General features: G+C 43.5%; 1 protein-coding gene across 1 annotated transcript in view; it reads right to left on the bottom strand.

Moving 5' to 3' along the window:
- The window catches only part of SORCS1 (sortilin related VPS10 domain containing receptor 1), a 260,159-nt gene extending 234,543 nt beyond the window's left edge, over positions 1 to 25,616 (bottom strand). The window contains exon 1 of the mRNA XM_053984129.1: positions 24,746 to 25,616. Within this exon, the coding sequence (XP_053840104.1) occupies positions 24,746 to 25,384 (639 nt within the window). The 5' untranslated portion in view covers positions 25,385 to 25,616. The remainder of the gene's footprint in view (positions 1 to 24,745) is intronic.
- Between the last annotated feature and the right edge of the window lie 634 nt (positions 25,617 to 26,250).

Below are 26,250 nucleotides of genomic sequence, written 5' to 3'. Positions count from 1 at the left end.
TGTGTCCTCTTTTACCTTGGTAGTAAGTTACTCTCCTCAACTTAGTATGGAAGTAGATTCTCTTCAGAATGGCAGGTGATGATGTTGCATTGTGGTGAAATTCATCTCTAATTTTCCTACCATTTTAGGGCCACAGAACCAGGAGGTATTTGTTGTAAGCTAGAACAATCACCAGAAAAATGCCCCAGGACTGGGAGGGAACATGAGCTCCTTCCTCCACCACAGCTGAAATCAGTGACTGTTGGTGAGAAGCCAGCACAAGCCAGTGCTACCCAGCCTATCCCTCAGCATCATCTGTAATAAAATAAAACAAGGCAACACAGAAACTCCAAAACCACTTATCTCAAAAACACCACACAAAAAATTCTCATCCTGAAGTGTTTATTTCTATTTAAATGTCTTTCAGTTTTGCTCAGCTCCTACCACAAACTCTAGAGCAGCAGGGAGAAAGCACTTAACCTGTCAACCCCGATGTGCTGTGCCACACTCACACCTACGAGAGCCACGGGGTGCTCAGCTTGCTGCCAACCTCAACAGAAACTAACAAGGCACCTGAGCTGGGTTTAAGGCACTGGTGGCTTAGGGGGCATTTCAACAAGATCCACTGGGTTTGCTTTGGCATCTGAAGTAAGAGTTTGCCAGGTGCAGCCTCTCCCAGAGTAGTAATCATCCATAGCTTTAGCAGAGTTAAACACTTCACTATTCCAGCCCAGCACAGATTTTAGTCTATTAGTTGAAAATGAGATGCCTCCATCCATGCTGTAAGAGCACACACACTCCCCTGCCTACATATATATATATAAAGCCCTTTCATTTTATGATCAGTACAATAGCTCTATGATAGAGAAGGCTATAATATTTTATTAATGTTAAACTTGTTCACCTGGGAATCTATACAAATCACTGTAATTTTGCCTCACTAATGTTTGTTATCAATCTTCTCAATAAAATGAGAGCAAAATATTGCAGAAGTCTCTCTCACTGAATTTACTATTTTTATTTTCTTTTTTTTTATTATTATTTATTTTTCACCCTTCTCTCCCCCTCTTGCCTGGGCTTCTGTCCAAAGTCACAATGAGTTGAGAATAGGACATTCAGAAAGTATTTTATAATTCTTTAATCACCTAACTTTGGCATACTCTAGTCATTTGGGCTGGAGCATTTTGATATAAGCAGATCCCATGTAGCGACAGAATCAGGTCAGCAAGGCAATTAATCATCTCTGCATTTACCCTCTCAGCAAAACAATACAAAAACAAAAGAGTGGATAGAGAAGATGGGAGGAGGAACACCGTAACCCAGCTCTGATGGGCAAATAATTGTCTTGGCTTTGCTTCTGCAGCCACAGCAGAAAGGTGCACAGCTCCCATTTATTAATCACTTTTGCAGAAGCAGCCTCCAGGAACACACAACAGAACGTGGGAGGCTCAGTGTCCGCTGGCATCTCAGCAGCAGGCTGCAGCAATTTCCTGTGCTTAGCTCTTCTTGCACTAATAGGGGCCTAGTATCCTAAAATAAGGAGTTTGATACCTCAGCTTGTAAATACTATGTAGTGCCTAAGGCTTGATAACTAGAATTTTGTGCTTGTGTTGAACTCTATGGGAGCAGGACCAGTACAGTCAAGCCCTTGCTGTTTTATCCACAGCCTGGCTGTGTTCCCACCACCTGCTGCCCCACACATGCCTGCTTTCCCCTATACAGGAAATAATCAGTGGCTTTAAAATTCTTAATAATAGTGCCCCTCTAAGTATCCTGTTGATCCATAAGCTCAGAGAAGCACATACCAACAGCTTCCACGATAGCATGAGCAGGCTGCCCAAAATGTCTTGCAAATGGTCTTCAAATTAAATCCCAACAAAAGAAATACCATTCTCCCCCTTTCCACTCCAGCACCCTTGGGAAAGAGATCTTGCTACACCCAGGAGTGAACTGGGGCACGGAAGGAGTAAGGTCATGGAAATTTGAGAATCAAGGAGAATTTTCCTGCTTGGCCACTCAGATGAGCAACACCCTAGAGACAGAATAAACTCAACAGCACAAAGCTCACGATGAGACACATATCTATCTAGGTAGTTCTAAACAGGGTGTGAGCAAGTCACAGGATGATGATTATCTCCTTCACTTTGTTGGTATTTTAGCATGCTCAGTGCTTCTGGAGTATATAGCCTAGAATAGACATTGAAATGGAAGGATCATAGAATATGAAGCTTGGGAGTCAGCTCTCACTATGCCTATCATACAACAGGTTTCCTCATCCAAACACTTTCAGGTAAGAACTTCCCTCAGACATTATCCATTTCCTGTACCTGCAACACACATTCACACATTGCTTGACAAGAATCCAAAAATTACCCTTGAAAAACCTTCCAGAGGCCAAATACTCACGAGTTAACTCCTGATTTCAGGACTATTTGCTGTGACACCCAGTGGCCTGGATATCCACACATAGATGTGCAAACTCATATATTTGAGGACTTGGGGAAAACTCAGAAGCCGTTTTTCACCACTCCAGGCAGCCATTCAGAAAGTTCAGTGAACACCACCAAACTCCTTCCCTGCATTCCTCTCTTCCAGGCTCACAGATCAAGAAAACAGGCTCTCACCAATGAGAGCCCTGGTACTGCCAATAATAAGTTCAGTCAGTTAAGAATTGCTTACACAGAACCAGGATCAATAAAGCTATAGTGTGGCAAAGGCAGTTCAGGCAGGTTTTGCAGGGGCATAACTAGGAGTGATGGGCTGAAATTAAGCAGAAGGAAAATTCTGGCTGAAGAGCAAGAGAAATTTGCTTTGCTAATGGGTCAATCAATTAGACCAAGCACACAGCTCTCAAGGGAAACATGCAGGGAAACCTGTCACTAGGATCACTTAAAACTGGAGTGAAGGAGCTCCGGAGGTTGTCACTGCATAAGCAATTCTGCAGTATGCATTCCAGGAGCACTGCAATTCCATGTAGCCAATGGCATCAAGGCTGAAACTGCCCAGCTTACACCGCAACCCGAGGTTGTAACAACCCTTTCACAGCTCTCGTTCCCCTTCTCTTGTATTTAATCCTCCCATACTCCCAGAATGGCATTCATCTAGCTAAGTCATTGAATTTTAGGGTCTTAATTATCTGAAATCTAGCTATCTTATCAGCTGGCACTGATAAAGCGATCTAGTGAAATAGGAATTTTTGATAGAAAGTACTGAGGTCTCTCCAACAGCTATCCAGAAAGTCAGAAATAATAATTGTCCAATTCTTTGAAAGTTAAACTTTTACTGAGTTACCTGCTAGACCACAGCTTCTTAAAAACATAAAAATTATTAGCTGCAATCATGTGAATGTAACATAAAAGACCTTTGCTTGTTTACCAAGAAGGACAGAGGATACAAAACAATAGGACTTTAGTTTCTACTGTGCAAATACCACAGAGTGAAAATTAAAAGATTGTGCTGTGAGAACAGCAAATGGATAAACAAGATCTTAATATAATTACACTGAGTATTAAGGAAACATTTTTCAATGGACACATCAGAGACTTTAAGTACTCTCCAACAAATATGGTAGGGCAAACAATTTAGAACGAGCAGTATGCCAGATCTTGGTCTATCAGTGCAGGGCTACATGTTTCCCACAGCAGCACACATCAGACCTTTTTGACTTAAAGAGACCATTACCTGCTCTGTTCTTGTAGTGTCATTCCTTATCATCAGTGGGATTTGAGCCTTGGCCTGCCAGCATGGTGCTCCCATCAAGACATCAGTCGCTACTGAAGGAGGAGCCAGGGAAGACCAAAGCTACAGGAACAGCACAAAAATTCAACAGGCAAGAGCACTAGAGAAACAGAGAGAGGTCCATAATGCAGCACAGTAAGTGAAAGTCAGGAGTTCAATAGGGTCTAGATGTGCAAGTGACCTGAAACGTGACAGAGGACACTGCTCTGGTCAGGGGTCACAGCCAACAGCTGTGACATAATTTGTCTCAATCTACATTCCCAAATGCCTGTCCTAAAACCATAACATTCCTGATGTATTTTCTCACTTCTGGCTTTGTCAGCCAAAAAGACTACTCAGATGTCCCAGATCAAACCATGCTTGACCTGAAACTACTCCAGATCATGAATACTCTCCAACTTGGAGATGTGCCTTGAAGTCAGTCTTCTGCTAATAATAGCACTTCCTCTGCTTTTTCTTCAAGTGATATGAGTCTTCCTTATCCTATAAAGATCAAGAAGGTCAAATATCCCATTCTTCACCCAAATTTCTTAGACATGATAGCCCAGATTGACTCTAGGCTTTAGATAGGCCTACCTTTCCACAGCCAAGGTACCATTTTGACATTTGAATCTTTGCTTGCCCTCTTTTAAATGGTTCACTGCATTTCTTTAAGGTACATTTTGAAACAAGGCACAATCTCCCCAGCACAGACTCCAGGCTGCTCTATGTTAAAACACAAGCAGGTTGTCTAGGCACATTCTCACTGCATATTCAGACCTGTGAAGAAACCAGTATCTCTATTTCTCCAATAGATGGTGCTAATAATTTCTCTCTCAGATATTCATAAATAAAAAGGTGAGATTTTTTTGTGGCAATGCTGCAGTGAGAGCTGTGAAATGGGGCAGAGAAAGCAAAGCGCAGAGCCCCAGAAGGACCCCTAGGGATTCCCATAATAAAGATGTGAAATGAGAATCCTGGCTCACCCCAGCAGTGCTTTCTAATCTCTTTCCTCTAAGTGTTAAGTTCCTGAAACCTTTCCTGAGTATTTGCAGCACCCTTTTCTTCGTGTGAGTAAGGATGAAAAGTGTGAAACTGGTAAAGGCTTTTGAGGAAAAGTGAACTGGCTTATCAAGGCAAAACAGTGGGAACAGCAGATTCCATCTCCTGTCACTCCTCTGGAATGAATGCAACACCGAAGTTCTAGAAACAACAGTTGCTTAGCATTATGGTTATCAATCCACAGCATGTTTTCACAAAGGATGGCTGGTGTTAAAACCATTTTCCAAATTTCCTTGTTTGTTTTTCCCCCAAATGCATAAACAAAGATCTGCTTAAATATGCCTCAAAGTGTTAGAAATCTACATCAGGGCTTGAGAACTGCGTAATTAAGAAAGAAATTAACTTCCATAATTGACACAAAAAAAAAAAATAGAAAGCAAGAAAACAGAATTTGCAAGTAGAATAAAATTACTGAGAATAATTAAAATTATTATTATATAAAATTATTGAGAATAATTGCAATGTTAACAATTTCAGTTGCTTCAAGAGCTCTTAAGAAAACTATCACCTTGGTTACGTACAACCATCTTATTTTTGTTTTTAGCACACCAGAGCTGTTGCATTTGTCCTACAACTTCTCATCCTGGGCTAGACCATTACCCTACATTCTCTGCATAATTTGTCTCAATCTACATTCCCAAGTGCCTGTCCTAAAACCATAACATTCCTGATGTATTTTCTCACTTCTGGCTTTGTCAGCCAAAAAGGCTACTCAGATGTCCCAGATCCCAAGCAGTGCTGCTTTGAAGCAGATGATAAGAATGAAAGACAGGGTCAAGTAATTTTTAAGCACCATGTAGTTTACTTGGCTGCACTGGTTTATGCATTAGGACTAGAAAGTAATGGGAGACTCAGGCAGTCGGACACAGATGTGGTTTTAACAGCAGAAGTGCCATGGTCTGAAATTTAATGTTTTCTTCCAGGAAAGTGAGAGCAGAAATTAGGCAGAAAACATCCCTGTGGAACACAAAGCAAATGAAAACTGCATCCAGCCAAGCACGTTCTCTGCAGAGGAAGCAGCACTCGCAGACAGCACCCAAGCAACCTGGCCAGAGAGCTTCTCTGCAAAAAACAGACAGCAAGGGAGCAAGAGGTGAGACCAAAGTCACCCTCTGCCTGGCACCTCAGGAAGGAGCAGTCTTGAGATTCACAGAGAGCAGATCTTCACTGCCCCACATGAAAGTGCTGAGCACAAAAATACTGAGGGGTAAAAAGGAAGACCAGCAGACCCAGACAGGGCGTGTGCCTTGGTACATGTGGTACCCCTCATAACACAGGAATTTTTATTTGCATAGCTCAACCTGTGAGCCCCAGGAGATCATCCCCATCTAACTTTGGACCTTAAGAGGGTATTTTCGTGCACCACAACCTCTGCAGAACCCAAGAACTGATGGATTCCATGAGAAGCAAGGAAAGGATTTTCATGCTCATGCTACGATTCAAGGAACTGAGTTGACACGAGGCACAGGGATTCTCTGCTAAGCACAGGAACTCTTCAGGAGAGGAGGTAACTGAGATTTCCTGAGCCCCAGCTTAGAACCACAAGCACATGAACTATCCTGCCTCACTTCTGCCTACAGTACAGCTTTCCCAATAAAAAATTCATACATACCTGAGTACGAAATCAGATGCAAATCCCTCGCTCTACAGAACTCTGAAATTAGCATGAGGGAAGAGAAGAATACTCTTGAGCTGCAAGTGAATAGAAATCAAGCTAATGTACAGCATACATTGCTGATTCTCTCATGCTTGAGTTTAAGCTCTGAAATATTAACCACAGTCATTATGGAAGGCTCTCTTTTGACAGTGTGTCTTATGGTTCATTTACCAAGAGAAAATGGGTGCAATTTTAGCCAGTGTTAATCTGCTTTTATCAGAGAAAGGAAACTAATCGCACTTTACCAGCTCTTCTGCACTCTGAGAGGAAACTAACAGAGACACAACAATTTAAATAACCAGGCTTCTCTGGTGAACCTGGGATTCTGTAGCTATTCACTCATCTAGGTTGAAAAAAATTTTTCACTTCACCCAGACAATCACAATTCCTACAAGGCCAAGTAAAGTGCTGACCCTGATCTGTCTCAAATTGGGTGCCTACAAGACTCTTAATTTTTTTTCTTTGGGGAAGGTCAGTTCTCAGAAGCCAGTCAAATCTGTGATATCTGGGAAGAATAAAGGCAGCAGTAACAACCTACTGAACACTCAGTATCATCCACACACAGTGCCCAGAGTCACAGTCACAGCTTTATAAATCCTTTCACACAACTTGAGTTCACCCAAACTTCTCTCTAAGCTCTTAAATTGCTCCTCCAGCCCTGCTTACAGAAGAGACAAAATTTCAACTGTTGCATGCCCCCAAGCCAGAAAAGGTTTCCTGGGGAGAGAGGAGAAAGACAGGAGAGCCATGAGGAGGCAAAGTTCTCACATAAGTTCCCACCCCTTCACAGCAGCGTTCTAACTGACACTGGCTTCAGAGACCAAGCAGATCCCTCTAGCTCCTGTCTGTCTTCTTTAGCTTCTTTTTGCATTCAGAAAGTATTTTTCAGTTTTGCTGCTAAACTTTAATCACTCACTCGCTAGGTATAAGTTCTCTATAGATTGTTTCTATTGACAGCAAATCCTAGGAGAATTATTATTTTTTATTAGTATTATTATTTCCCAGTAGTGCACACATGACAATAGCTCTCTAGATACAGCAAATAGATATGAGGAAATGAAGGGAACCATAACTGTCTCACATCTTTCATTTAAGACACACCGAGTTTTAGTCCTTTTGTTCAGAAACAAATTTAACAAGAATTTAGGAGCTGTGTGTTGGGGCTGAAATAAATTAGGTGAATAGCAGGAGAGGGAAGACTGCTATGACTTCAAAGTACAATCAACACAATGATAGGACTTCATGGAATAAGAAAACTAAGCCTGAATTTAGTACAAATGGTTCCATTGTTAGCAAAGGTTCTGTACAACTCTAATGATAATTCAATTGCATTGTTCATTGGGGAGAAGGTAGATTAAGATCATTTAATGTTTTATAATTAGCAAAAATATCTCACCCTGGCTACAATTTACCTTCTGTGTGAGGGAACAGGAGTGGTGTCAAAAGCAGGTTGCAGGTAGCTGTGGCTGTGTGGACAGACCTACATTCTGCTTAAAGACACACCTGGGCAAACACTGCTCGGGGGCAATGGATACCATCAACTGGAAAATTCTTGTCAAAACTTCTACATTGCTCCCCTCATGTTTACCCTTTACATAATGGATGGGAATGCTGGAACATTTTGTTTCTCATAAGGCTGAGCTCAGAATAAGCACTTCTCCCACATACCTTAAAATATTGGTTTTCTATTCCAAAGTGAACACTTCCAATTAATTTAGAAAGTTAGGGGGACGCTGAAGTGCATTAAAAGGCAGGACAAGTTCCAAGCCCCGCCTTGAACAAGACAGCACCCAACCTGAGAAGAATCACAAGGAAAGCCTGGTATCTCAGCAGGAATGCAACAGAAGATACCATCCCATGCAATTGCTATGCCTTAACCTTGCTGGAGTGACAGCTCCACCACCTTCACCTTCTGGGAAGGCACTGTGGCATTTCCTTACACAAAGGTTGGTGGTATCCTCTGTCCTGTGGCACCAGCAGAAGCGGTGCTGGTGCAGCAGGTGGGCAGGGGGCACTTGGGATGCTCTCCCATCATTCACCAGTACCAGTGGCCATCCTCACTGCCTGCACTGCACACACACCAGGGACTCAATCTCACTCATAACCAGAGCGACTCAAACACACCCCCAGTGAAACTGCCAAAAGGAGCGGCGGATCTGAGGGCAGATTTCCTTTCACATCCCACGGCAAATCACGCAGAAAATCCAAAAAAACCTTTTGACCTCAAGGCACACATTTGAAAATGTTTCAGGTAGAACTATCAACAGCAGTGCAAGTTCTACTCTCCAGAAGGAACTATGCACTACAAAGACAGAAGGCCTCCTGCCAAGTTACTGGCTAGAAAGAAGGTACTTGTGGGTTAATGTGGGTGTTGGCAGATCTTCACAAGAAGCAAGCCAAGCTGTGTTTCACAAGTTAAAGAAGTTGGAATGAATGGGGGAAAGGAGGGGGAGGAACATTAAAAAAAAAATCAATTGGAATGGGAGAAATCACCTCTGAGAGAAGCCAAGAGTCAGTCACTGATAAGTGCCATTGTAATTCTTGGTCATCCCAGAGACTTCCAGCCCCCTTGAGATGATAAGTGCAGGATATGAGGTGCTAGAGGCTGCCTCTTTATGCCTCTTATAACACATCAGTCCATTTAAAATCATCCCTTTGCCTCCAGCTGCCAACACCAGCTTAAAAAAAAAAAAAAAAAAAACAGAAAGAAAACCCAACAAAGAAGTAATGTCATTGTGCAAGATTCTGCAGGGCAGACATGCAAAAGCTTCAGCTGGAAAAAAAAAATCTGAAGATTTAAGTGAAACATCTCACACGAACCCAATTTAAAGAGGTAGCAAACATTAGCCCACCTATAGGAACTGTCCACTTGAGAGCTCTTCATCCTGAAGTAGAAAATACACTTTAAATGCGTTAACTAAGGTAAGGTAAACACAAGTACTCCAGGTAACCTTCTGCAAACCAAGAGTAGGTATGACATTGCTCCTCCTTAGCTCAACAGTGACAGCCCACTGCCCCTCTGAGTCTCAAATCCAAGCCAGGCTGGAAACATTCTGCTGTGATTGCATCGTCAGCCACAGGAGAGCTCGATCCAAGTCTCCATGCTCAAAAGGAAAAAAATGCACCAATCCTTCCCCAATCTGCACAGGATGATGCCTTATCCATATTAACTTTTATCACAAAGATACAGGAGGGCCTAAAGGCTTTTAGTTTTCCTTACATCATCCTTTTGAAAACAAAAGCTGTGTCTACCGACTTTTGTTGTCCCCAAGTATTTCACTTCTTTCTGAGCCCAGAGACAGCATCTCTCCTGCTGTAAGAGCTTGTACCTCTTCAAATAGCAAGGCAATTCCCTGCCAAATTCAAGAAGGTAAACAAAATACATCTCTTCTGGCAAAATGTCTCCACACCAATTTGTGTAATTGCCCACGTCTCTGAAGAGGGCCTCGTGTGCACATAGCTCTGACTCTAAGCATTGAAATACAATTAAACCAGATGCATCAGACACAACTGACTGGCTGGCTCATGTCAAACCTCCACAGGTGGTGGCTAAGAAAGGTGACTCTCATTCAGACATGCTGAGAAAAAATAGTACAGTGTATGCAGGGAAAGTCACAGTGTGGAAAATTAAAGGTAAATTTTTTCATCTATAGTTCACCCTTCAGCAGCATCTCTGCCCATTGAGTATGAAATTTTGGCTAACAATGTTAATATCTGCCAGTGTGTTTCCTTATCACCTCCACCAAGCTCTTTTACCAAGACATAATCAGGCTATTTTACTTTTATCCTGGCTCTTATCCTTTGTCTCAATCTTTTGTTACCAGCCAGTGCTTCTACATCAGGTAAGTCCAAAATTCCCAATAGAAAAAAAACACCATTCTTTCTCAAAAAGCTCACGTTTCTCTCTTTACATGAAATCAATCCAGCTATCTGCATCTAAAATATTGAAATGTTCTTTTCCTTCTAGAGTGTCTTTTTAGCCAGTTCTAGAGCTTAAACCACTACTAAAACCTATTAGTTTGATTGTACTGTCCCAATGCACAAACCATACCTTCTCCCACATTTTCCCCTGCCTACTCTAATTTCTCTAGGCCATGTCCCAAAAACTTAGCTTTCTAACACAATCACATTATTCTTCTCCAACAGCAACTTCCATTTGCTGCCCCATCCCCATATTTTCCAAGCAACATCTCAGCACACAATTTTCCAGCCTTATCCCCCCCAGTTTTACTGGGTCTTCTCTCATTCTCCACTTCCCATTGCCCCACAAACAGAAAGGTTTCCTACCTAGTTAGAACACATTTCTCCCCCAGCACTGGTTCTTCAGTGGTAGAAAACATTTCAGACCACAGTGGGTTTTTTTTCAATTGCGATAACTCAATGTCAGCTTTTCAAAGCTTACCAACAACCATGGCTCAGCTACTCTGATACAAGAAACTCAGCAGACTACTTAAAGCTTCACAAACTTCTACAAAAGACCCTCAACTATCTACACTTATCCCTCATATTCCTTCCTGGTCATTCCGTCCACCTGAGAGGGCAGGAAATTACAGACAGATGGGTCCCTTTCAAGGGTCTGTTGACACCCTGAGAGCTTCCCTCATCTTCCTTCAAACTGCCTTCTTCTGCTTCTCCCCATACCCTAAAATCAATGCTCATCTCCTGTGTTTGTGCCCATCTGTATCTTCTTCATCCTTTTTGTTTTTTTTTTTCCTTTCAAAAGTTAATTGTCTAAATCACAAAAAACCTTTACTTGGCTGAATGGAGTGATCGCATAATCAATGGATCTGTAAACCCCATGTTTCTGCTGTTCCTTATCGCCTGTTCACACATTTAAAACAGCAGCAAACATCCACCCTACCTCCTCCCTGAGCAGGGCCACTGCAATCCAGTTATCTGACTCCTCCATAAAGCACTCCAGAGCATTCCTTGGGACACCTTCTGCCTCCCAGATCATGGCTGAAACAGTTATTTAAACCAGGAATCAAACATTTCTCTTTAAAGCATTTCAGTGCTTGAAAGAGAAACGTCGTACATCAATTGCAATTAACAGGGAGGAGATATCTCCTTGTTCCTCATGAAAACGTTGTCAGCGATTAACACCTTCAGGAGGCTCTGCTTGAGTGGAAATAGCGCACCTTGGGATCTCGGCTATCAATCTGCTCAGCAGGGGAAGGGGTCAGAATGGTGAAAAAACAGCTATTTGTGCTTTCAAAAATGTTTCTCTTGCAATTCATTCTCCCCTTGAGTTTCTGTTCTAGTTAACAAATGGAAAAGCTGCAACACTTCTGATTTTCCATGAAGCTATCCTCAGTAAAAGCTAAGACTGTTTCAGGAACAAAAAGCAATATCTGATATTCAAGTTCCCTTCACCGTAACTTTACAGCAGCCAATAAAGATCATCTTATGGCAAAATATTGCCAAGATTAATTTTAAAACCACTTTCCTAGCTACATTCTCCATCTGAATGTGTCAGAAGCCAGCATTTCTGTTCTGAGGAATTCAGACAGGTTTCAGTCCCAAGAGGGAAAGGCAAGATCTTTAAATTTCCCATGAGTATCAGTAAATATTTTTCACCTGACAGTCAATAACACTAAAGCATTTCCTCTCTATAATGTCAGAACATTAAACATTAATTTCAAACATAAAGAGAGATGTGGCTTTGGACACTTCAATGATTATCAGTGATAAAATCCCCATAATTGGTTCTGAAAGGAAAACATTTGAGCCTTTGAGACTACCCTCCGACTTGCCTCCCTACAGCACCTTCAGTGCCCCAAGAACTTCAGCAAAAATCCTATGGTGATGCCCTCCATGCAACTGAGGAGACTCAGCAAAGAGGAGAGACATGGAACCCAAATATCTCCAGGACAGAAAAAATACCATTTTGAACAGACAGGGCCCAGGAAAACACAGGGCCCATTACCAGAAGTGAGGGTCAAAGAGGACAGAGGAACAAGGAACTTTTACACTTATTGTTTTATATTTGGTATAGAATATGTGTCCACCATGTTGTCATTATCTTGGTGCCAAAGCAAGTCAATTGGCAAGGTTTCTCATCACAGCCTTTGACACTATCAGAACGAAGACAATTTTGGTTGATATTTTAGTGTAGAAAATGTCACTAAAAATGACATACCTCCAAGAAATTTTCTGGTTTTGACTAACTGTATTTTCTAACAGAAAATTCTTCTGACAACTTTCTTCCCCCTGACAACTTTCTTTCCCCAAGTGGCTCTAATATTAGTATTTCATGACTTATGTGTCTCAGTGGTGTTTTCAATTTACTGACGTCATCTGTCCTGTGTAAACTCGACACAGAGGGTGAATATTTAAGACTATGTGTCATCCGTCTTCTTCTGTCCTTATTGCGCTACTGCATTCATTCTCCATCCTTCATTATACCACATATTGCTACAATGAAATATTTTCATCTCCTAGCAGCTGCTACTGCATAATGTATTTCTGGATCATCTGAGTAGCTTGTTAGGAGGAAAATTTACTAATGAGTTAAAATTTAATTTGTCTTGTGTCATCCCAGTTCAGACATCAACCACACAATGCCATACATTTAAGCAGAAGCCCAAAATTACAGACATCTTTTCTCTTCTTTGAACTCTCTCCAGCAACAATCTCCACATATGTCCTTATTTAAACAAAATGATCTCTATATGAAGGATTAAGTGCAGGTTTCCTGAGTAACATTTTGTAATGAGATGCTGATTCTTTTGTACAATATTCTCTGATCCTCATAAAATTTCTCAAAGTATTTCTTTCCCCTACTTGCTCATAAAGGTTTGTTTCACACCAAAATTCACCTTGCCAAATGCAAGATTTCTCAGAAATTACTCTTTCTGCCTGGCCTTTCAATACCTCAGTGTCAAAAAGGAATAGAGATGGATTCTTCTTCTGCTTGCCTCAAAGCAGTTCTTGGCTTAGATGAATACTGATTTATGTGAGTGGAACAGGCCCAGAGTCCACATTTCTCCTCAACTACTTCATCCTGAGAGAGTGCCAGATGCAATGGAGATAGGAGATATGGGAAGGATAGAGAAAGGCAGGCAATGAAATTTTCTTCTCTTTGTGTGTGCATTTCTCTTTCAGTCTGACAGGAGCACTGGTGATCTCTTAACTCTTTTTGGAAGGACCTTTAGAAAGTAGTTTGGGATTTGTTTTCTTATTTCACTTCAAAGCCATCCCTCAGATGCCTCACTGATAAGCCTGCCTTAAGAACTTGAATAGCACTGAAGAAAATTGGTGCTGCTGTACCCAGGATAGACACGGACCAACAATTTAAAAAGGACATGCACAGCCATCAAAACACAGGCAGATAATCCAGAGCACAAACATTTCCTGGAAATACTTGTTACACTTAACATCACCTTAGAAGTTCTAGGAAACATCAGAATCTCTTTGGTTAACTCTGCTTTAAGAGAAATGCAATGTTCACTTGCACTACAGCAGTGATGTAATGTTCACTTGCACTACTTTCACCTCCACTGTTTGCCATGGTGAAAAGCTCAGGTGCAGTAAAACTGCCAAGACAGAGCTGGCTCCCCAGGAAGGCTGGAAGGGACCAACACCCAAACATGATGTAGTAGACAGCAGCACAAAGCAATTATACTTGGGACAAAACTAAAAGGAGAGCTTGAGAAGCAAGTGAGAAGCACCAGAAACATTCATTTTCTCTCTCTGAATCCATGCACAGATGAGACAAACCATCAGTATGAACGTTATTTGCTTCACTGCATCCTGTATCTACACCTTGTGTACAGACAAACTTTTACACTGTAATGACAGCCTGCATCCTTGTGCCTGTACTTGTCTTGTCCAGCTGGCAGGCAGGAAGGGATATGGCAGGTGGACATAGCAGGACCACCAGCTTCATGCTGAAGCCTCCAGGTGTTCCTCTCCAGAAGCAGTGTTATTCCTGCTGGCCGTGCAGCCCCCTGCTGCCAACACCTGCAGGATCCCATTTAATTGCTGCCCAAGGAGCTCATGTTTGACAGCATCAGTGCAGGCTGCCCTGGCTCGTGGGCTGACCTGTTCATCATGACACTTATTAGGGTTTTGTTGACCCTCCATTAATACAGAAACACTTACTTGCCTTCCCAGCCTTTCTGCACCAAGGGAAAGCATCAGTGCTTACACACCTACACACAGGTGTGTGTGGCTCTCTCCTCGTGTGTTTACTGTTTATCTTTTTTTTTTTTTCAGGAATCACACTCAGAATGTGTTGCTGTCTGAGCTGTCACTGCCTGTCACATTACAATGAAATCGCTGCTTTCAGAAGCCAGTTCAGGTTGTTTAATCATCGCTCCCCTCCAAGCTGTCCATCACAGGGTGGTCGCCAGGCAACAGCATCAACAGGCAGGGCTGTGGGTGGCTGATGAGGAGGAGGAGGAGGATGCAGCACACATTTGCAGGGAGGAAGAACTCACGTTCCCATGGGAGAGGGAGCTATGGGAGCTGCTGAGTCTCTCTCCATCTGACGGGATCCCAGCCTGCAGCATCATGAAAGTAACAGAGATTTCAGCCGTTGCTGAACCCAGTGTTTAGGAGGGAAAAAAAGATGCCAGGAGCCTGGTGCATGGCACAGGAGAGCTGTGTCTCCTTTCCTCAGCTCTCGTAGGGGTCCATGGCCCAATTCCCTCCATCACAGGCAGGATGTCAGGGCCCTGCCATCATGCCTTGGTCACAGCCACGTGCACAGACTGCAGTATCAGACAGCTGGAATCAACCACATTCACTCCTTTAGCAACTTTAAAATTAGTTCTTTTGGAGTGGATGACAAGTTTCTGGAGAAAAAAGAAAGATCACATGTCATCTTAGAAAAGCTGAAAATAAAATGGAAGGCAACACCAAACTGGAAGCTTTTTGTCTAAAAGATAAGCTGAAGAATATTTTTGTTTATTTTTGTTTGGTTTTGTTTTCAAGGATACACAATTAAACAGTCATTTGTTATTGAAACAAACACACAGATCTGCATCAAAGCATCCTTCAGTTACAATAGCCTAAATATTTACTACTAAACTTCATCAGCTCATCTGCAGTGACATGAGGTCACTGGATCCAGACTAAGTCCAGATCTATGTAATCCAGATCTATTCTCATCTCATCTCATCTCATCTCATCTCTGGCCCAGGTTCTGTCACTTTTAATATATTGAGGGGGTGTGTGGAAACATGAACATAAATGAAGTGGAGTGTAGTCCCTCCCCATGGTTCAATCCTCAGCCAGAGTAACATCTCAGGGAATAATCACTCCCCAAACTTCTCTAACATGGTGGCATTTCACCAAGGACCTGTGCATTTTGAAATTAAGTTTAATGTATCTCCTGCTTTGCTGGTGCATCTCTTAATAAGCTGTTTAGCCTGTCCTATAAAAAAAAATTCTAAAGTTTTGATTAAAGTAAGATCTCACTTTTATTTGCAAATAACCATTTCCAAAATTTGATTATGATTCCAATAGTGTTTCATTTAAAGATTTTATCTCTCATCTACAGGAGTGTATTTTTTCTTGGAAAACTGAATTGAAAGCAGTGGAAGGCAAATTAATATTCTCTATCATGTTCTTTGGCATACAGAGTTTGATTTTTAGCATAAGTATTCTTTTTACATCAGAAAAACATATTTACACTTACCTATAAGTAAATACTTAATAAGGTCCTCAAATACTCATTTGAATAGTCAATGGAATTCACTTTTCCTACGCTTGTTTTCAGGAATATTCAGTGAAAGATACTGGCACAATTTTTGGCTAAGACAGGGCACATTAAGCTGTTTCTAAAGATTTAAACTGACCCAGTGACACACACAGAAAGGGAGCATGTGACCTCTTTAATCTACTGAAATTATACTTTGTAGTTAAAAGAAAAAGTTTCCAGGCAAAGTCCAAATTATTAAATGGTGTCCATTTCCACATTAGTTAGGAATTTCTCAGTGCTTTCTGAATTAGGAACTTTATGATTACTTCACCCCCCCATAAAAAATTGCACCTGAGAAAATTACATATTGAGCAGGGAAAATTTATGGAGACAAAAACATGCCTACGTTTGTTATATAAAATATTTCCCTTGAATTATTTTCTCCCCCTTAAATTTAGTGGGGGAGGTGAGAATGGGGGGAAAAAGAGAAACATTTGAGAAATGACACGGGATATCTCTGTTGGGTTATCTATAGAGCCTGAGATTTTCTAAGGAGCTTTTCACTTCCTCCTCAAGAAGTGCATGAAAATTATCTGCAAGAGCTCATGGCACTGCTGTCCTTACACGATCAGCAGCAAAGGTGACCCCAAACCTCACACAATTAGGATGTGAACACTGACACTGGGCTGGGACCTGGTGGTGTAAGTTATCAAGAGCTTCCCATTTGTAGGTAAACAGTTTCCACTCCAAAAGCCCAGATGAGATGAAGGGGTTATCTCTGGAGTTCTCCCAGCAGGAGAAGAGAAATCACAAGGTCCATGACTCCCTTGACCTTCCTTCCCCCGCAGAAGCAGTTCTGCCCCAAACACGGCACGGGGAGAGCACACGAGAGGCCCTGTCCTGGTTTGGGCTGCTCCCGTTGGAGATGCTTGGCATTGACATCCCCCCACAGCTGCTGAAAGAGCTGCAACTTCCCTCCTTCTTCCCTCTAAATCTCCACCAGTTTCCTCAAGCCCCTGCTCCCCACTCACCCCACATCAGGGGCACCTCAGCACAGCTGCCCTGAGCATGTGCCCGGCATGGCAGCACAGGGGAGTCCAGAGGCAGCTCCAACAGCCACTGTGCAGTCAAAAGAAAACACTCCTCCACTGAGGGACACGATGGGAGGTTAAATTAAGTTCTTACAAACCCTCTAAAAGAAAGAAATTACATTTTGGGACATATCCTAAAATATCCTGCTCCTTCTGAAAGTACTTTTCTTTTATGTTCCCTAAGGAGAGAAAGTACAGTACTAAGTAAAAGTGTTATTGTGTTACCAGCACTGAGAATTAGGGATTAGGGGCTCTTACATTAACTGTTGTTTGATTTAAGATACAGCCAAAAAAAATTCCAAGTGGCACAAAAATCATTTTACTGCATCAACTTTTATATGCATTGAAAATTCCAAAATAATTACCTTATCACCCAGTGCTGCCATTTGAATTGGAATCAAGGTCCATTTTCATTTAACACAGAAATGTCAATTAGAGCTGCGGGAGTCATTGATTTTTTGGTTTGCTGGCCAGGTATAAAAAAATAATTGAGGAAAAAAAGCACCTTGTGTCAGTCCTAATTTTTTTTCCTCCTTGGAAATGTAAACCTGAATGCAGCTTTGCATCTGGATGAACAGGATCCAGTACACACAGCTTTTAAGATAACAGCAGTTACCTAAATATAGACAAAAACAGTTTGAGGTGCTGTGCAATTCCCATACCTGGACATCAGGCAGGACATGTTTCCCACAGGAGGCCCTTACTCTGTGAAGCAGCAGCCAGAGGTAATGCCATCTCAGTCCAACATACTGAATCAAGGTTTTTGTATCACTGGATCATTTTAAAATGTAGAATATAAGAATCGGAAATCCATTCCAAAAATGTTGCCTGATTCAAAACAAAAAATGTTGCATTTAAACTTTAATGATTTGGGCTTGTTAAGGGCTATTTTTCAGGAGCCTTGGAATCAAAGGAAAATCAATATGAACCTACAAACTGCTCTGGCCAAGCTACAATAGCATTTTCCAGAGCAAGAAGTCTTTAATGGGGCAGTTTCATTCCCCTCGCTGGAGCTCTGCACAACGCGAGGGTTGTATTCACTCTGCCGTGGTATGAAAGGCCCAGAGGATGTGAGATTGTCCAAGGCCAATGCTGACCTTGCAGCCCTTCACATGTAAAGCTGTGTCACAACTCAATAGGTCTCTAACCCCTCCAGAATGAATTAAGGACTTCTGACCTCCTTGCTTCCCCCTCTGGACTGACTTCACCGTGGTCTCCACGTTAGGGAAATACAAACATCTTATCTGAAGTCAGGAGGAAAGGGAGAAACCCATTTTCTATTACAAAGTACTGTATTAAGAAGATTGAAAGCTATAACCCGATTTCTTTACACAGTTTATAGCCTCTCGATGTTGCATGAATGCCAGTTGCAACTGTCAGAGCTCTTCCATTATTCTCCTTAATCTCCCCTTGTGATGGGATTTGCATATCCCACCTGTCAGTGGCAGAAGCTCCTCACCGTCTCTCAAACTCTTTCACAGAGACAGCATCACACAATGACAAGCCTTTCTTCCAGTCCTCACAGATTCTCTTTCACTTACTGCTTTCTCTTAGAGCACGGCTCTTCTTATGAACAATTTCCCGTGTATCCTATTTCATATTCTGTATATGAAAAGCCTATGTTTCATCCAGTCAAGAAATACATCTAGAGATGGACTGCAACACAGAAGAAGGAAATATTATGGCTGTTGAGTCATTTTTTGAAAATATAAACACACTCACACAAGAAAATAAATACCAAAAAAACCTCAAGACCTCTGGTTAAAGGAATAAAGTCTACTCAGTTACAGGAAATTTAGAGGAGGTTTCATATCTAGAATGGATGTCGAGTATTTGATTATCCATCAGTACTAAATATAATCAAGAAAACAAAAATTTGAAACAAGGAAGTTTTAGCAATATTTTAATTTGATTTGATTTTTTTTTTGTGGTTTAAATTCCCATTTTTTGTTTCCTCACTTTTTATTCAGCCCTTCCAAAATATATTCTCAGTAGCTCTAGCAAGAGATTAGCCTGAAACAGTCCCCGCATCCGGTGCATTATACTCTTAATAGTATTATATATTCTTGTAATGTGTACATAATACAGACTCCATCTTACTGAATTATATTAATGCCAACCCTCCTTGCATGAATCTTTTTTGGCAGCTGTTTTAGCACCCTAGGAATCAATCTCAATACGAAGAAACTGACACTGGAGTCATTTCTCACTGTGGGTCTCACTGAGCATCTGGCTCTGGGCTCCACATCCACATTCGTTACCTCAAAATTCCTCCTTTGTAATGATTCAATTGCCATAGGAGGAAGGGAGTGATGGGCTATCACAGCATCATACAACAAAATGCTGGTCAGTCATGGGATGATGCTGGCACCCCTGATAGTTTTACTCTGGAGCCACAGCTCTTGCTAACAAGAGAAAGGCAGTGGCTATCAACTATATCCTCTTGCAAGAACATGACATTTGGGCAAAGTCTCCAAGTGAGATGTGAAAAAAACCCATTTTGATTATGGTCCCCCATTCTAGACTGAACAGAACACTGGCAATTTAAGGTACTTTGGCCATGCCTTTACTGCCTCACTTGTAAAAAAGAATATATTTGTTATCATCTTCATTCATCAAAAACAAAAATCAGATTCAAATTCAAGTTCTTGGGAACCTGACCCCTAGAAATTCAGAGTTCACTCTCTACAATCTTTTGTACAAGCAGATACAGAAAGAAGGGTGCTTGCTTGATTTAGCATACTAGAGGCCGAAAGGGAATATCATCACTGCCTGTAAAATAATTCCAGGGAACGTAAGTGCCAGGGAGGGAAAATAACTTAAATTAAAAGGAAACATACACAAATGGAAAAAAAAAATTAATCTAAATTGCCAAATGGCAACGTTAGAACAGAAATCAGAGAAGTTTCCAACAGTCAGGAGAAAAAGGCTTGGAACAGCTACCCAAAAAGGAAGAAGGCAATAGAAAGGTGAAAAATAGAAGGATGATAGACCTTCAGCTGTTTGTACGTGTTTGTAGTTTGATCAGTCATGGCTGTCGGATGCAGTACTATGTGCCATTCTTGAAATTCCTCATTTACAAAGTAGGTCTGAGCACTTCAGCTGAAAATCCAACAACAGTTTATTCACAATTACTTTGTCCAGGACAAAAATAGACTGCATTGGAAATATACAGGTGCATCGTTATTCTGCCTTACCTGTGCCCCGTTTGTCCGGTCAGTAACATTAAGTAACATCCTGCAAGCAATGCCTAATGCAGTTTTATCTTGCCTAAAAGCTCTCCCATAAGAGACCTAACTCTTCCCCTGCTGTCTGTTGTAATCACCTGACAAGAGCAATGATGACCTTGCAGGCTTCATCCCGCACTGGACCCTTCAGCTATATCAATCTTCTGCTGTGGATGGAATATAAAAACTGTCTGGCCATGGTTGTTTTGCATCTACTCCCAGCTCCACCTCTGTGTCTCCATCAGTCTGCTGAGGATCTGCTGCTGCTCCTATGAGGAGCTCAGCTTTGTCTTTCCAACCATGTAAATCACAGAAACTTGAACCAGCTGTTTAAAGGTATCATGCTCACGTAAAAGTCAATCCCCAGGTATAAAGCCAAGTACGTGCTCAAATTCTCTGCCACACAATTTGAGATCTACACCAACGTCCAGCCCATGAGAGCACTTTGTCCAGTGCAAGGCAACAGTAAACTGCTATTACAATAAATGACTGTGAAACCCATGCTGCTTTCTTTCACAGCACCACATTATAGCACCAGCTGTAGCACCAAGGCACTCAGTCAATCTCCTTTACCTTTCAACCTCCTCCAATTTTTTTCTCTTTCTCCAGAATACTTTCAAATTAACAAACAAGGCACTGATCTTGCTTCAAGCTAATTTAGGACAGAAGCAGTCTTCATTTTTTGTAAGGTCTGAAAAGCATCTCTATCACAAAAGCTCATTATGGGCATCACCTAGAGACTTGGTTCTCTCCATTAAAGCCAGGTCTCTCTCTTAGCTCCACACATAAATCTCTGCTAGCTCTTTTCCCCTAGTCTATAGCATGGCATTAAGAGAGCTACAGAGATTCCAAACCTACAGTGTCAGGACATACCGCATCAGCAACATGTTTGGTATCTCCACGAGCTAGGAAACTTCCACACCGTTGATGACATTTCTGAGTGGTGCAAAAAGGCAGGAGATCTCACTTGTGTATCTTGCAGCAGAGATTTGCGAAAGATTTCAAGTCCTATGAATTTTTACTCCAGTTTTATAGGGGCCAGTGGAAAGATGCTCAGGATGCATCAATGCAGGTAAGTACATTTACAGACTCAATAGTCTAGGCTCTTATTATATTGTCAAAATGATTTCAGGTAGGGTGCTGGCTTGGGCCAGTTAACACCTTCTTGGATCATCCCAGACAGTCCAGCACTCAGTGCAATCAAAGACCCTTTTCAGCAGCCACTTTTGCTGCAGCCGCTCTTCTCATTCTTGCAGACTGAAAGAGCTCAGGAATTTGGATGGCTTTGTGTGGCCTCACACACCTCCACTGGAGTCACAAAAATCCTGAGGCCCACCTGTATTTTAATATAATACTGGATATACTCCTGATTTCATTCTCAGTCATTTGACAAGCCAGTCTTGCTACACCTATGCTCTCCTCTGGGGAACTTCTGCTGACTCCATAAGTGAAACAAGGTGCACAGGAGAGATTAGAGAACATGTGAACTGTGTCACTACAGATAAGCAGAGCCTGCTCCAAGTGTATGGATATGAATGTGGATCTGGAGAGCAAGCTGTCCAGGGAGTACCTAAAATCCTAAAATAACCAAATGAGCCAAAATAAGCACTGATCTAGAACAATTTATGTTGATGGAGTTAAACTTGGACAACTTGTACTATTATTTATTATTCTTACTGTACCTGTGGCTTAGTGAATTCAGAACTAAATGCCATCAGTTCAGTGGTGCACACACTCAATATAAAATCACAGCCAAGCCTGAGAGAAGTTGCAAACACCCAGAACAATCCCACAGTATAGAATTCAGGAATTCTTTCAGCAGTTCTTTCTCCGCCACAGCAGCATTGCAATTATATCCACACCACTACCAAAATAAGGATATAAGGAACCACAGTGGGGCTGACAGGATAAGGTACACTGCAATACAAAAACTTGATGGTGACAATGCTTTAATTTTCCACCTAACAGGATTTCAAATATTTTGAGCTTTATTTTTGTTTTTCCTGTCCTCACACAGATACTGCAAACTATGGTCTTCTTCACACTGCCCCTCTACCTGGGCAAAAGGCAAAAGTTGTTTGACAGCAAGAATGAAAACGAGAAGAGGAGTGCTGCACACAAGAATGAAAACGAGAAGAGGTGTGCTGCATGGGGATGCCACAGCATGGAAACTCCAGCAGGAAGCCAGCAGCTGCTGCTGTTGGAGTGCAGACAGGGCACTGGGGTTACACAGCATCCTCACAAGCAGCACATTGGGATCCTCTGCAACCTCCATGCAGGCAAAACTATGTATGCTGTACCCTAAAGGAAGCATTTCACCCCAAGCCCATCCCACTCCCAACTCCAGCACTGATGGGAACCCAGAACCTCCGCACGGCGACAATGGGTCGGTGCCACTTTGGGCTGAATGCACACCATTGCTTCAGCTGAGCCTGGACAAGCCTGCTGTGCATCCAAGTCCTGCTGGGGCCCAGCTTCAGTCTGCTGGGCCCAGCTTCTGTCGGTTCAGCCCCCTGTGTTGGGGGCTGCAAGCACAGCAGGAAACAGAACAGCACTGCCAGAGCCCCTGCAGTGAAGGGGGGAGCATAATATCCCTGTACACGATGCAACCTGCAGCTCTTCAGGAAGGACAATCACAAAATGTTTCCTCACAGTTCCCTGAAAACATTTGTACACCAACACACTCAGAAAGTAAATCAGCCCCTGACGACAGCAGCCCGCACTACCACAGTGGCAGAACATATACACAAATATATGTGTACCTAAACACATATATAACAATAGATGTGTCTTGAAAAATGTACAGGTGAAACATAATGGCAGTGATAGGCCAGAGAAACTGCTGCCTGCTGGATGACTTCTTATATCAGAATCTTTTTTCTTAGCAAATGGGTCACTTGAAACCAGTGTCAGTCTCAATTCAATTTGTATGAACAGACCTGAGTTCCTACAAGGCAGCTTCTGTTCACACAACTATTTAAGAATAGTCTAGCTGAGTTGTGAAGAAAGGAGAAAGTCCTTCAAAATGGAAATGACAAATATTCCCCTGTCAATTAATTGATTAAAAACTTCCTGATGAGACCATAAAACCATGTCCCAATTAACTAGGGCTGAACCCCACAGTGAGGTCCTTACGACATCCACTGCAATTCTAAATTGAGTAGCTCAGTACAATCTTTACAAAAAGGAATTCATAATGACTAGACTATAATTTCAAAATGTTATCAGTCTCCTAGTACTGAAAGCTGAGAGAGAGGCCAAAGATTTCTGCCAAGCAGCCAGAAACCTTCTGGCATTACAGTTGTAGACACCTTAGAGGAGAGCCTGAGTCCCTGTTTCTCCTGGGAACTTGTATGGGCAACAGTCACGTAGTGGTGGCATCCCTTTCTCTCTCATTAGCATTCTGCTTGGTGTCCCTAAGAGGCAAAGTTGGAGAATCCGGACAGACAGATCCCTCCACATTTGCTGGTCCACAAGCAGAGTTAAGGGCAGGCAAAGAGCACTCCCAGTAATATATCCTTGCCTTCCCTGGGCCTCAGCCCTCAGCTCCAGGTATGATGGCAGCAGAGGCTGGAAGGATACAGTGCTCAACTTAACCGGGTAACTTTCATGTCATGACTATGGCTCCAGCCTGGAAATCAGTTGCCTACTTCACTCGGCAGTTTTGTTCTGCTTGGCTCAAGTCAGAGCTGTTCTGTTGCTATTCCTGAGACACATGCAGGTTATGAGGAAGAAACAAAACTTTCCTGTTTAACACCTTGCTGGCAAGAGACAAAAAGCAGCTTTATCCCCTACAGAGAGACACCTCGCAGGCAAAGTCCTGAAGCCCTCCAGCATCTCCACATCAGCAGGGCCTGGGGATGAGCCCTTGGGCTGACGTGGGCCCCCACAGCTGGCAGGAGGAGAAGAAGCAGGAGAGGGGCTTTCCCTGGGCATCCTTCCAGCTGAGCCTCCCAGGCTGCCCGTGAGGGTTATCCTGGGGAGAGGGCTGGATGCGAAGGCGCATCCCCCGAAAGAGACCGACCCTTCCTGTCGCGCCGCGGGCGGTGGCAGCGCTGGATCCCACTCTGCTCCGGGGCGAGGGACAAGGGGGCCGGGAGGGGGATGTGCTCTGCGGGCGGGCGGGTAGCGGAAAGTTTTTCTACTCCACAAGAATGGCCCTTTTGAAGCCCTTCTGCCCCACTGCACACTGCTAAGCGAAGCCAATCCCCGGCGCCCGGAGGCGCAAAATCCCCTTGGAAGAAGAAAATCCCAGCATCCCCCACCCCCGATTACACACACACCGGGGGTGGGGGGGAAGAAAAAAAAGAGGAGAGGGAAGAAATAAGGAAAACCCGGAGGAGCCGCCCCCGCCCGCGGTACTCACGCTGCTGTTGTGGCCGGACCAGTGCACCATGGCCTGGTTGTGCGCCGAGTCTCCGGCCAGGGCGAAGGTGGTGCTGGCCAGCCGCAGCTCCTCCAGCCCGAAGCGGGCGGCGCCGCCGTCCCCCGGCTCCCGCCCCGCGGCGCCGCCCGGCCCCGGCCCCGGCCCCGCGGAGCCCCGCGGGCTGCGGCCCCAGCGCCGCCGCACCGAGCCCGGCCGGCCGCCCGCCCTGGGGGAGCCCTGCAGGGGTCGGTCCTCGGCCGGAGCCGCCGCCGCTGCTCGGGGACGGCGCTCCCCGACCACTTTCTCTGGCTCCCTCGTCACTCGCCGTGTCTCCCAGCCGCTGAATTTCATCCCCGGAGCAGCAGCGAGGGTCGCTTGCTGCCCGGCATCCTCCGTGCCGGCCTCTTGCCCTCTCTCACCTCCCTTCTCCCCGAGGAACCTCCTTTGCTCCTTTTCTCCTCTGTCGGTCCTCAAGTGCATCAGTAATCCCTGCTGCGGCTGCTGCTGCGGCTGCACCTGGGAACGGCAGGATCGGCAAGTTATTTCTGCACCAGTAAAGCCAGAAGTGAAGAGGAAAAGCCATGTCCAGTACAGGAGAGCAATGTGCCAGGCTGGGTACCAGCCAGCAACTTTTTCCATCGCTGCCGACTGCTGATGAGTGCGAGAGAGAAGGAGCAAGAAGGACAGCGCAGGAGCGAGGGAGCCGGGCGCTGCCGATTCAGCCGCCGCGGGGTAAACACGGCGAGAACTCCACGTAAAGTTTCAGACTCTTCTGTGCTAGATGCAGCCGAGGGGTAGAAGAGATTACTTTCTTCCTACCTCTTTTTTTTCCCCCTCTTTTCCTTTCTCTTCTTTTGCACTTTTTCCTTTTGTCTCTTTTTCTCCGTCTTTTTTCTTTCTTTCTTTCTTTCTTTCTTTCTTTCTTTCTTTCTTTTTTTTTTTTTTTTTTTTTCCCAAGACTGGTGTTGCTGATGAGGCTTGTGATGGAAAGCAAAGCCACAACCACACGGGGGAGGAGCTGATTTGAAATCAGAGAGAGAGGGAGAGAGAGAGGAGCAAATCCTGGCTGGTGATTTCTCCCGGCTGCCTCTGTGGAAGTCACAGCTCGCTCCTCTCCCGCTCGCTCTCTCTCTGCTCCCTCTCACTTCGCCGCTTCTGCATCACACTCCTCCCGCAGCCGCCCCGCCAGGACGCCCCGTGCCTGTGTCGTGAGTGGCTGGTTACTCACTCCCCCTCTCTCACACACACTCCAACGACGGACTTAGCCCAACTTTCAAACTCGTATCATCCGATCCCTTCCTCTCGTGTGCTTCCCATCAGTTCAAATCCCTAAAGCCTGCTCCCCAGCATACTGAAACCTCCGCACATCGACTGGAAGCAGACGTGCAAAGTGAAGGAACAGTATATGCGTGTGTGTATAGTCTTCCCAGAGGAAATGTTTTAATTTGAATAATTAAGTGGCCTGAAAGGTCTGAGCAGGCTCTGAAATAACCCTTTCTTTCTCC

This window comes from Vidua macroura, chromosome 8 (assembly GCF_024509145.1).
Source record: "Vidua macroura isolate BioBank_ID:100142 chromosome 8, ASM2450914v1, whole genome shotgun sequence".
Lineage (NCBI taxonomy): Eukaryota > Metazoa > Chordata > Aves > Passeriformes > Viduidae > Vidua > Vidua macroura.
The sequence above is the reverse complement of the archived record's forward strand: the minus strand, read 5'-3'. Positions and strand labels throughout refer to the sequence as shown.